Raw genomic sequence first — 13056 nt, 5'->3', positions numbered from 1 at the left:
CTCTCCTCTCCTGTGCTACCTAGAGTGGCCTGTGGTCCCCTGAGCTCAGAAGATCTGAGAAACACAGTCTTGCTCCTTGGAGATCCAGGATGTATTTTAGAACACCTAAAGCTCCAAGTCCTCAGTGGAAAAGTCCGAGTAAGCCACCATTTCTGATCTGGCCTTTCCAACTGTTGACACTAATTTGGAGACTCATGTTAACTCTAAGTACCATCGGTTTTTTATGGGGGTATCTGGTAACAAACATCTTCACTCTGGGGCTCTTTGGGACTGGCTCTATCAGGTTGGAAACTCATAGGGTTTCTATTGCTATGAAGAGATACCATGACCATGCCAACTCTTACAAAGGAAAACATTTAATCAGGGTGGCTTACATTTTCAGAGGTTTAGTTCATTATCATGATGCAACCTGTTGACATGCAGGCAGACATGGTGCTGGATAAGGAACGGAGGGTCCTACATCTTGACTTGCAGGCAACAAGAAATGGTATGTCTCACTGGGCATGGCTTGGGCATGTGTGAGAACTCAAAGCCCACCTCCACAGTGACACACTTCCTCCAACAAGACCACATCTACTCCAACAAGGCCTAATGTGACACCCCCTTTGGGGACCATTTTCTTTCAAACCACCATAGATCATTGATCATTACTCCCAAGGGATACGCTGCCACGGAAGGGATCATGAATTGACTTCATTGGGAGTGTCTCAGAAGTACGAAGGTATGTCACAGAGAAAGACCATCACAGGAGTGAAAATTTCAACAGCAGCATAGTCTTCCTGGCAGATTGTAGGGGAGCCCTCACGTACCCAAGATACTGGCCACGCCCCAAGCTAGTGATGCTAATGTATTTCACGTGTGTTGATCTCATGTGTTTTGAACACACTGCTGTCATTAACCAAAGCGCCTCTCTTGTCTGGCCCAGTGGTGGTTTGGTCCTGTTAATGACCTCTCCTTGAGATGCTCTTCTCATACCTTCCAGGAAACCACTTTGACCCTGAGTGTGTTCCTACCTCTGACTTCTCATTTTTTACTCTACCACATCTGTTCCTTTCCTAAACCTCTAGTTTTGGAAGAACTCCTGGGGTTCAAACTCTCCCAGTCCCTACAACCACTAGCTAGGTGATTTCATGTGGTCCCTTGACTTTGAACACTGTAAGTTACTTATATAAAGTTTATACTTATATAAAGCATCATAAACAGATTTTGTGCAAACTTTAATTTTTTTTAATTTTTCTTTCATGTTCATTAGTGTTGAACTGCATGTATGTCTGTATGAGGGTGTTCAGATCCCCTGGAACTGGAGTTAGACAGTTGTGAGCTGCCATGTGGGTGCTGGGGATTGAACCTGGGTCCTCACGAAGAGCAGCCAGTATCCTTAACCACTGAGCTATCTCTCCAACCCTGTGCAAACTGTTTTTAAAAAAGACATGGTCTCACTCTGTAGCTCTGGCTGGTCTGACTCGATATGTAAACCAGGCTGGCTTCAAATCAGAAGATCTGCCTACCTCTGCCTCCTGAGTGTTGGCATTAAAGGTGTGCCACAACACATCAGCTAACCCTATTTTTGGCAGCTATTCTTCAAAAGATGTATATTTTCATATTTTTATGTGTACCAGTGCTTTGCCTGCACATGTGCAAGTATAGCACATAGGTGCCTGGTGCCTGCAGAGAATGGTAGAGATTATCAGATCCCCTGGAACTGAAGTTAGAGCTGGCTGTGAGTTGCCATGAGGTACTGGGACCTGAACCTGAGTCCTCTGGAAGAGCGAGCGATCCTAATTGCTGTGTCATCTCTCTGGCCCTAAAGCCGCTCTTGAGTATTCCTGGGCTTCCAGGGTTGAAACTGTTACCAGCAGTCTCTTTCTGGACTGAGGGTTTCTAGGTTCATGGTATCCGTCAGAGACTTGGGGAAGCAATGGTAAAGCAGTGAGTGTTAAGGAGCAAATTGGGAGCACAGACTAGATACACCACGCCAGGAGATCCTCAGTGGGTAAAGGTGCTTCCTGCACAAGCCTGAGAACTTGAGTTCAGATCTCCCGGAATACAAGGAAAAACCAAAATATATAAACCCAGCTTCCTCTACCCCAGTGGTTCTCAACCTTCCCGTTGCTTCGACCCTTGAATACATTTCCAGGTACTCACATGTGGGCGTGTCTGCATGAGGGTGGACCTGTCTGGAGAGACAGTGGTTCCTAAGGTCATCGGAAATGTGGAACCCAGAGAAGAGAGGCTAAGGCCAGAGATTGCACTAGAAGCTTTCTTTGGGCCAGTTAGCGTGGCTTATGTATCAGCAGAGTCCTTCTCAGACAACATGGAAAGGCGGGGCCAGCACCTGAAGATTGTCTTCTGGCCTGCACAGGCATGGTATGGATGTGTTCATTGCACATGTCCTTTCCCATGATGCAGCTGATTTTAATCTTACGCACAGGCATGATAGTAAATAGGGATTTTCCCTAATATTTCATTTTGGGCATAGTTTGCTCTATTGTGGATGCACTCCAAACCAGTCCAGGCTGGATGAACCCACCACTGCCTCACACTCCCAGGTGTGTTTCAGAATGTGCTTGGCCACAGACGGGAATTACTAAGGGTTTCTAGGAAGCTCCAGCTCGGTGTGGCCAGTTACTTTATTTAGGGAGGGGTGTGCAGGTCCATGGTGGCAGGGTCTCACCCGTTAAGTGTATAGTTCAAGCTAAGTGGACTCTTGCCAATGCCTCATACCTGCATTCATACCTCTCATACACACTCAGTCCATCAGCAAATCCCACCAGTTTGACCTTCAGACTAGTCCACTCCCACTGTACCTGCATGGCCCAGGTCACCGTCGCTTCTCTAGCCCTACAGTTGTACCTAAGCTAATCTTGTCAGCTCAGCAGCACAGTCTTCAAACAACCAGAGTCGCCGTTTTTAAACGTGGGAACCATGCTACGTCACATTCTGCCGATCACCCGTGCCCCCTAGAAGAACCTACGTTCTTATCCCGGTGTGTGTGATCTGGGCCCCGCTAGCATGCCACCCTGTGCCTTGCCGCCACCCTGTGCCTTGCCACCACCCGTGTGTCTGCTCTGCAGTTGCTCCACACCAGCCTGCCAGTTGCTTCTCAGATTCTATGAAACATATTCCAGCGCAAACCCTTTCCCTTGCTGTGGCCCCTGCCTGGCAGGATCATTCCCAGGTACCCAGCTGGCTTGCTCCCGGGTAGCACAGATGCTGTCCTCTTGGTAAGACAGCCCCAGCATCTCTAGGCATTCCCATGCCTACCTCTCCCGCCTTTCCTTTACAGTACTACACTGTCCACCACATGTTATATATTTATTTGCTGTTTCTGTGGCTTTGACCTTGCGGTCCTTGTGAGGCAAGGACTTCTCATCCACTGCTGAAACTGCACCTCAGCCTCTGCTTTGAACATGGTGGGTGCTTAGTCTTTTTTTTTTTTTTTTGTATGAGTAAATGCAATCTCTGAGAAACCTCTGTGAAAGGAGGTTATTGCTCAGTTAGAAGACTGCCTGTCTCCCACGTGCACTCTGAGTTTGATCCCCAGACTCACATAAACTGGCTATGGGGAGACATGCCTGTAATCCTAACACTTGGGATGTAGAAATTGGAAAAGCAGAAGTTCAAGATAATTTGAACTACATAAAGACCTAGTCTCTCTTGGGCTATGTAAGATCTGCTTTAAAAGGAAATGCCCTTCCTAGTGGAGACGACCTCGCTACGAGAACATGCCTCTCGGAAAGCGTCTCCTTCATCCCTCTCCAGAACAGAAACACAAGAAAGGGTGCCTGGTGCAGAGCCCCAGGTCCCTGTCTACGGATGTGAAGTGCCCAGGATGCTATGAAATCACCATGCACATGGTAGTCTGTGTGTTGGCTGCTCCATTGCCCTCTGTCAGCCTACGGGCGGGAAAGCAAGGCTGACAGAAGGATGCTCGTTATGAGGGCGCAGCACTGAAAACACCCGATGCAACATGAGTTGGAACCATCCCAGTAACCACAGTTTGACTATACATACATACATACATACATACATACATACATACATACATGAAAGAAAACAGACACACACACATACATGAAAGAAAAACACTCCTTGCGTTACTGTGCCTTCCTTTGGGAGCAAGGTGTGCTGATGGGTTAGAGTCCCATGCCTACAGAAGGAATCTGGGGACAGGAGGCTTCACAATACTCTGAAATGACAGAAGTTTTGAGAGCTACAAGTGTGGCTCAGTAGTGAGCGCTTGCCTAGAATGCGTATGTGTACTTGTCACAAACATATCACAGATATGAGGGGTGTCTGTGGGCGTGTGCATGCGTGCACTATAAGAGAGACCTGCCTCTGGGGAGTATTGTATCATTTGAGCTGTATAAAGGGCCAATTGTCCTTCATGATGGATAACACACTTACAACTTTAGAATATTTTATTTTAGGAAAGTATTAGATTTGTTTTATTTTCTATACTAATATATCAATCATCACCAATGTAGATATAACCAGTGATTCTTTCTAAATCTGTATAAAAAGGATTTTTTTCTTGAAAAACTACAAGAAAAATACAACTGCTTTTCTCTTTGCCCAGGTCAGTTACTACAGTTAGATTGCACATTTCAATTTGGCTAGCATCAGGTGCTTTTGACAGTACTTATAAATAGAGTTAAAAGGATTTGCTTGGCCATCAGCGTTTCAAAGTGGACTTTGTTTGAGCTAGAGTTTGTACCAAATGTGAATGACTTCTAAACTGCTTATGAGGCTTTAAAAGTAATAAAAGTAAAAACTTGAGCATCCGGAAGGCAGTTCCCATGTTGGGCATGTAGCAAATACTCCATACACATGTAATTCCCTCAGAATTCCTGTGAGGTAGGGTGCTTTTAGAAATGCCACCATACTGGTAAAGACAAGCGAGGCTGGAAATACCTGGGGCGGGATAGGGAAGGGAGGGGAGGGGAGGGGGTCAGGTTCATAGCTAGCAGGTGAGGTTGGTACTTATCCAGGTTTCTGCTCTGCTGGCATCTGGTGTGTGAACTACAGCCCTTGGAACTACGATCCACTCGACTCTCACATGAACATATGTGTACACACAGAGAATGCACAGATAAACCCATGACTGTAATGGGCCATTTCATTCCTTCCAAAAGTCACTGTAACAGCTGTACCGGTCTTTCCAGAAACCTTGCACTCAGCCTTGTCCAGGCAGGTGAGCCTGCATGCTTGCATTCTCTGCATTGCTAACCCTCTGTGTTCTGTGTATAACTGGGGGCTCCTGACACCCAGACCCTGCTTTCTGCACACTGACACTGCTTGATGTATACTGCATGGCTTGAATTATTCAGCAGTCCTAGATTTCTATGACAAAAAAAGACCTTGACATCATATAAAATTTTCCTCTATAAAAGATACAAAACTTCAATGAGCTATTTTAAAAAAATTCTCAGTGTTGCTTCTTCTGCACCTCGTGGATGCAGCAAAGAAAAATGGGATGTCCATTCCATTGTCCTTGTGCTTTCTAAACCAATTAACATTGCTTATTAGCAGCGAGATGCTGGTAAAACCATCTGTTCTGGGGTAGGGAGCACAGCCGGGATGTGTAGCTTTTGCCGTTTCTGTGTTATGGCTGACCTGGGATTACCAGAGGGCTGTCACTGAGCAGCTGAGAGGAGCCCGGCAGCATTCTGTCACATAGAAATGCCACCACCTTTGTGCCACACACAGTGACCGCAGGAGCATCAGTCATAAAATTAGAAAGTGGTGCTTTGAGGATGACCTTTGTTTAGTTACAAATTAATTCAATTTGAAACCATGGCTGCACGGACTAGCTCTCCAAGTGAAAAGTTAATAGCTTTTCTAAAGTCGCTCCAAGTTAACCCAGTGTGCCACTGACCTAGGATCTCAAAACGCAATTCAGCATTTCCTTTGCTATCTTAGGACACAAGTGGACTCCCAGATTTCCTCAGGAGGAATGTAAGGGACTTTGGACCATGGGCAAGGGAAGAACACATAAATCCCTTTCAACATGCCTGAGGGTTTTAATTAATTTAAAACATAACTAAATATATCTTCATCTAGCAGTGATTAAGTTTTATGATTTCAGCGTTTTTTTTGTTTTGTTTTTTCAAACCTCAACTAAAAGTGCTCTCAAACCCCGAGTTTAGCCCATGCATGGGATGATGAGTGGAGAGATGTGAGCGCTGTCGTTTGTCCTCCCATCTGGTCACCACAGGCTACATGTCTGAACCAGAGAAGAAGATACTAAAGTGCCGGGCAGGTGCTTGTTTGTCCAGGGAACACTCAGGGACCAGGACTCAACTCTTGGCTAAGTGTGAAAGCAAAAGGTACAGGCAAGGTGGCAGGAGAAACCTCCTCTGCGACCACTGGCCTCCGGTCAGGTTGGTTACCCTGTCGCTCAGGAGGCTGAGGTCTTCACCTCTGGTAGCTCTCAGAGTTCTCCACACCAAGGGGTTTCTCTTGGGTAAGAACTACGAAAGAAAACATAAACAGCACAGGTAGCAGATGTGGGTGGCCCAGCTTGCTCCACAGCGGTTCACTCCAGAGAGTGAACAAGTTTTTTGTTTCTCAGTTGCACGTGTGTGTGTGTGTGTGTGTGTCTGCACACACACACACACACACACACACAATAGGAAGTCAGACAAGGTTCTGACGAAGTGCTGATAGAGACAGTTAGCTGAGACTAGTGTCTAGGGCTGGGGAAAAACCCCAGGGACTGTCAGTCATTTGATAATTGACATAAAGGCAAGGATCTCTTCTTCATCTCCTCCTCCTCCTCCTCCTCCTCCTCCGGCACACAGATATTTAGTGTGTGTGTGTGTGTGTGTTGGGGGAGATCTTGGCCTGCTTACAGGAGTCAGTTCTCTCTACCATGTGGGTCCCAGGGAGTAAACTTAAATGAGTCCTGCTGGCAGGCACCCTTACCTTGCTGAGCCATCTGGATTGCATATGTTAAGTGAAGCTCTATACAGAAGGCTGGGCTAGACAGTCCCTACCACCTACCAACTCAGAGGCTGTTCTGGGGGGTGGGGTGTCCTCTCTCCTGCTGAGTCTCTGTAGTTAAGTTTTGGGTTTTTGTTTTGTTTTGTTGAGATAGGGTCTCCTATATAGTCCTATTTGACCAGGAACTTACTATGTAAACCAGGCATGCCTTGAACTCACAGATCCACCTGTCTGTGTCTCCAGAGTGCTAGGATTAAAGGTATGGGCCACCATGCCCAGCTCTGTAGTTAGTATTTAGAGTGGACATGACTAATTAGTAGTTATTCAGGTGTGTGTGTTCTTTTATGTATGTGCATGTGTGGTGTGTGTGTGTGTGCTTTTCTGTTTTCACAGAGAGAACACTGTGTCTGCTTGGACACCTTCTGCTAAGAACAATGCATGGCTGTAGTCACTGGGCAAGGGACATACAGAGTTACAAAAATAGCCTTGGTACTACCCTGGCCTGGGGTCTCCAGGAGGGAGACAATTCATAGGAGTGTCTCTGTTCCAAAGGAACTATTCCCTGCTGTTTGGCCAAAAAGATTTCTTTTGAAGAAGCAATTTGGACAAGAGTCAAAACCCCAAACTTCAGAGGAGTGGCCAGTTAGGCCACCAGGCCAAACTCCAGCCAGGAGGCAAGCTCTGTCCTCTCGTGCTGCCTACTTTTGGCCCTGGGATCCACTGTAAAGGGAGATGCAGGAAGACAGGTTCACAGTCCGTGCCCCTCTGCTAACGGAGAGGCCACGAGTCAGCCCGTTCTCCTCTCTGTTGCCTTCAAACTCCCGTGTGGACAATCAAGGAAAGCAGGAAGAGGGAAAGGAAAGCGGGTAGGAAAATAAACACTTCCCTGCACTTCACTTGGAACAGAGCAGCTCTTCTGATTGTTAAAGTTACATTCTTTCCCCTCCCCCGCGGTTTCCCGCCTCTGTGTAGAAACACATTTTCTCCTTACCTGATGAGAGTTCAGGGTGTATCCTGTGGAAAAACAGGAGCAAGATGTAGAAGATAAAAGCCAGGCAGCCAAAGATCACACCACAGACCAGGAAACTGTAACTGCCCTGGGCCTGGAAGATCTGCCAGACAGGAACAGAGAGTGGCCGTTCAGTTCCCACGTGACGGTGCGCCGGAAAAATGGCTGCCTTGGCCCTTCTCACTCAAGTTGGGGCCATCCTGCCAGACATGGGGATGTAGGAGAGGTCTTCCCAAAGCTTCAGGTCTGGTGAAGACATAAGTCCTGTCTAAAGCCAGGGTTGTCTGCCTATCCCCCGTGTACTCCTTCAGTTCCATGGTCTAGAACTTTCACAAGACCTCCATGCGACTATTGAAATTCAAACACAAGAGATGTTTCTATACCCACAGGCCTAAGTGAAACTTTGCAGAAGGCGCATGCACGTGCATGCATGCATGCATGCATGCGTGTGTGTGTGTGTGTGTGTCCTTTTGACTTGTTTTTTTATTATGAAAATTTAGGACATGTCAAAGTAGCAAATAGAACTTTCTTAGACCACCAACTTAAGAAACCACACTATGTCCACTATGGTGGCTCACGCCTTTAATCCCAGCACTCGGGAGGCAGAGACAGGTAGATCTCTGTGAATTCGAGGCCAGCCTGGTCTACATATCTCATTGCAGGACTACACAGAGAAACTCTGTCTAAAATTTAAAAAGGGTGGGGGAGAAGAAAGAAACCATGCCAAATCAACCCAGATATGGCATTTCAGTGCTGAGAGCATTCAAAAATGTAGCTCTCCCTGCTTGTCAGGCTGGCGGGAAGAGAAAGGGGGCTCCATTGGATCCAGGGGATATTGAAGGGTGTACAACCTAGGCTTGGCAGCACTGCTGGCTGTTACTAGAAGCCAACCGACCTAGGGCAAGTTGCTGGGTTTATTTATGTCTCAGGCTCCTGTGCTGTAAAAAGCCTGGCATCTCTGTATGGTCGTCAAGGAAAGCAATGTTGATGTTAATTTTTGATTTCCTGGGAAACAAATGTAACATGGGCATGTTGAAGGAAAGCCAGGGAGTTGTCCAGCAGGTGCTGGGGTCCTGCTTGGCATGGCCACAGACTGGGAGACATGGACTTGGGCAGGATGGATTGAGAGCACTACCGGACACAGGGCACACCATCCGGCCTCTGAGGGCCAGCAGCATTCTCATGGGGCCCCCTGGCCCCAGGCCCAGACAGCCGTGTTTGCTTTGGATTCGTGCATTTAGTCATTAAGGTCTCCACATCCCACATTCAGAGGCCTGGCTTTCGAGTCTGGCTAGCTTGGAAACGGAAACAGCTAGCTCCAGCCTGGTGGGTTCCTGCAGGCTATGTGGGATTCAGGAAATGATAGCTTGGACTTAAAGGTGGCTGGCTGAAGCTTCTCACCTGCTTGGAGGAGTGTTCCCCAACCACCCCCCACCCTACCCCCACCCTCCAGAGGACTCCACCTACCAAACCAACCAGCATCTGCAGGACCATCTCGCCGATTCCTGCCCCAGTTACCAGCACTGTAGTTGCACAGCCTAGCCAAACGAGAAGGGAAGGTTTGGTGAGAGCAAGCTGAGGATGCAGCAATGAACATCAGAATTCAGAGCATTCTGGGATGCCTCTGGAAGGTGTACGAGACCACTGTGCATTCCTAAGCTACCTAGGACTTTGATCTGTGACTACTTCGAGAATGGTTCTCTTTCTCTCAGTTTTTCTAGACAGGGTTTCCCTGTGTAGCTTTCCAACCTGTCCTGGAACTAGATTTTGTAGACCAGGCTGGCCTCGAACTCACAGAGATCCGCCTGCCTCTGCCTCCCAAGTGCTGGGATCAAAGGCATGGGCCACCACCGCCCAGCTCATGTCTCTTTCTTGTTCTCAGACCTTCAGTTGTTCAGTTGTGAAGCCTGGCATTCAGAACTCCTCTCAGCCGGACCACTGCCTGCCTTTCCAGAGAGATCTGAGACCTTCAGAGCTTACCTTAGTGTCAGACCTGGAGTCTGAGGCCAGTTATAACACCCTTGCCATGTGCCCTTCAACAAGTTGTGTGGCTTCTCTAGAGTGCTGGCCCAGGACAGATGCTTGAGGCCAGGTCCCTCCACCTTCAGGATAAGTCTAAATGCGTTGTTATGTGGTTTGCAAGGTCATCTCTCCCAAGCCACCTTCAGCCAGGTTAACCTGCTGCCATGACCTGTGTTGCTGCCTGTCTCGGATGCAGGACGCAGTCCTTTACTGGCCCGCTGGCTCTCCCTCTGTCAGTTCACGCGCTGTGCCTGGGTTTAGATTTCCTTTGAGGAAATCCTCCACAGTCCCGATGCCCAGAATGGCAGCTTCTCCTCTAGCCCTGACTGATCCTGTCCCCAGCACATTGTGACCCCACTAACTGATGCTCTTCCTTCCCCGGGAGGGTGACTGGGTCCCTGGCACACCAGAGCTCATCAGCAGCACCGTGGCCAAGGCTGGCACATCTCCTGATGCTCTACCTCCTTCCAGCTCTGTCTCCCCCAGGCCAATCCCCGCCCTGCATGTGTCTGCACACCCTCCCTCCACACCCCTGCTGTCCTTTCCCCGCCCTTTTCGCAGTGAGGGGCAGCTCACGCCCCATCAGATTCCTAAACTGAACGCTGCTCGCTCCTGCTCCCGTGTCTGAATTCCAAGGGCTCCCGGCTACTCTGTGCCTTCTTTTGAAACACCCTGAGACCCTTCTGCACACAGCAGCAGTGTCACAAACGTGCAGGTAGGGAGACCTGTGAGCGGTCAGTGATGCCAACCAATCAAGAGCTTTGCATTTTCTCCCATGCAGGGCATTCCTGTGGGATCAGCATTTGTCTTAGGGTTGCTTTTGTGGTGCTGGGGAGGCACAACCCTGCCCAGCTGCTGCCTCTTCCTCTCTCCTCTTCCTCCTCCCTTTTTTTTTTGAGATGGTGTCTTACTATGTAGCCCTGGCTGGCCATAGAACTTATGGAGATCTGCCTGCTTCTGTTTCCTGAGTATTAGGCTTACAGGTGTGAACCACCATATGGCAGACAAGAAAATCAAGGCTCAGTGAGAAGAAATGAGGTCACTCGAGGTCACAGACTTACAAATATAGAGGTGGGACTGATGCTTGTGTCTGCAGTGTCCTCAAAACCTACACTCTCTCTTGTCCCTTCCTGGGGCTGTGTTAGAGAGGACATAGCATAGGTATAGGAGCTGTGAGATAGGTCACATAGCAAGGACAGGCCTGAGTCAGTGGGCCACAAAGGACGGGGCACTCCTTTCCATGGAGGTACGAGATACTTCCTGGAAGGGCACAGGGTGGGAGTGGGGGATCGAGGGAGGCAGTCTACTCCAAGAGTGGTTATGGCCAAAGCATGGAACTCCAAGTAGCTAGTGTGGCTAGACTGCAGGCCTGTCACTCAGAAGACCCTCTGCAGCAGCGCGGAGGGTGGCCTTGTGACATCCCCATACCTAGATGCCATCAGAACAGGCCACCTCTCTGCTCTGAGACATCCCACTCTGAGGGGCCTGGGCTCCGGCTGTAGTATAGAACTCCAGGGGGTCCCGGTGCTGAGCCCATGATTGTGACCGAGGCAAGACTGAAGGCGGCGAGACAAAGCCAGACCTACGAAGGCAGAGGAGGTGACTGCAAACGGCAGCACTGTTAGATACGCCGAGCACGTAAGCGAGGAGAAGGCTGAATTTGAGCCTGGACCTCGGGGAGTGACAGGAAGATGGAGCTGAGTGCACTCAGCAGAACCTGTTATCGCTGTGCTGGAACACCTCTTAAAACTGACACGAGGACATTGTTTCGTCACTTAATTGACTCTCTTGAGTCTGAGTACTTTGGTCCCCCAGGGAGTTGCCTCCCCCGCTGCTGGGATGAGCTGGGGGAAGGGACTGTGTCTCCTGGGCATGTCCCCTGTTCTTTGTGATGTCCTTAGTAGCAAACTGGCAGCATGTTCCCAGGGTGGTGCTGACACTGGCTCATGCTGTTTCTGCCCTCAGTTCTATCAGGAATGGGGCTGCTGCTGAATCGCAGCTCAGAAGAATTCTCCCCGATTTGAGATGTGTCTCAGCCATGCGTTGGACCCCCACTCAGAGCATCCAGAAGTCAGAAACTCAAAGGCACGTGATTCTTTGACTCACCCAATCAAATGAATTTTTTTCCTTCTAAGTGAAGGACGCTGTGACAGCCAACATGTCAGTTGTAGATTCATAAACAGTACTATGCCATTATGACGAAGAAGAAGGAAACAGACAAGGAAGCCTCAAGGATACATACAGGACACACAGAAAGCCATGGGCAGGACTCCCATGACCGAACATGCCAGGGGGTGTTTTCATTTTCCTGGTGAAAGAAAGTCCAGGCCTAGAGTACCACAGCAAGCTGCGAGCAGGAGAGGAGGCGGCTACCAGCGGCAGAGAGCGTGCTTCTGCGTCCCTCTGACACTCACCTTTGTACTGGAGGATGTCCTCAGTGTAGGCCAGCATACTGGGGAAGGTGCTACTCAGGAACAGGCCCAGGCTTGCGGTCCCCACGAACAGGAAGATGACGTTGTAGGAGAAAATAAGCAGCAACAGGTATGTCACCACCACTCCCACCTGTCACAGCAGAGGCAGATGCGATTAGAGAGAGCACAGGCTGGACATCTTGGAGAAAGGGCAGGATCGCTCAGGCAGGAGCAGGCTCCCTGGCCCCTGGAGAATGGTGTGGCCCATGCGCCACCCTGTGGTCTCACTGATACCTGCAGCATTCCTAGTTGGGGGATCCAGGGAATACTGCACAGGGAGGTGAGCCTGACTGTAATTTGTGCAACCATGTCCTCCCACCCTGAGCACCCAGTGATCACGGGGGAATAAGCATTGGTGGTCCCTAGGGTCTTCTCTGAATCCAGGTCATCAACTTCTCCCCTCCTGCTGCTGGAGGTGGGCTAATGCCACCCTCTTCTATGAAGTGTCGGTCTTTTACTCTGGCACCTGAGTTTCAGGGTCCAGAGTGAGGAAGCCATGAGCCAGCAGGATTGGTCCCCACCCTCTGGGAGTCCAACACAAGCACCCAGGAGGACTGACAATTATGGCAGCCATCTTGGTGCCTCCCCACTCTCACTTAAATCTCGTGG

The 13056-nt window shown here is 49.1% G+C and overlaps 1 protein-coding gene across 2 annotated transcripts in view; it reads right to left on the bottom strand.

Annotated features, from left to right (window-relative positions):
• Mfsd4a (major facilitator superfamily domain containing 4A) overlaps nt 1–13056 on the bottom strand; it is a 39266-nt gene that overhangs the window by 6888 nt on the left and 19322 nt on the right. The window contains exons 7-10 of one of the 2 annotated variants that reach the window (XM_040738907.1): nt 12391–12538; nt 9422–9492; nt 7937–8057; nt 4407–6473 (exon numbers count right to left, since the gene is read on the bottom strand). In XM_040738907.1, coding sequence (XP_040594841.1) covers nt 6418–6473; nt 7937–8057; nt 9422–9492; nt 12391–12538 — 396 coding nt within the window. In that variant the 3' untranslated portion in view covers nt 4407–6417. Of the gene's footprint in view, nt 1–4406; nt 6474–7936; nt 8058–9421; nt 9493–12390; nt 12539–13056 lie in introns of those variants that run through there. The other variant, XM_040738906.1, reaches the window with a different exon arrangement.

The sequence above is a fragment of the Mesocricetus auratus genome, unplaced genomic scaffold, assembly GCF_017639785.1.
Source record: "Mesocricetus auratus isolate SY011 unplaced genomic scaffold, BCM_Maur_2.0 Super-Scaffold_100676, whole genome shotgun sequence".
In the NCBI taxonomy this organism is placed as follows: Eukaryota; Metazoa; Chordata; class Mammalia; order Rodentia; family Cricetidae; genus Mesocricetus; species Mesocricetus auratus.
The sequence above is the reverse complement of the archived record's forward strand: the minus strand, read 5'-3'. Positions and strand labels throughout refer to the sequence as shown.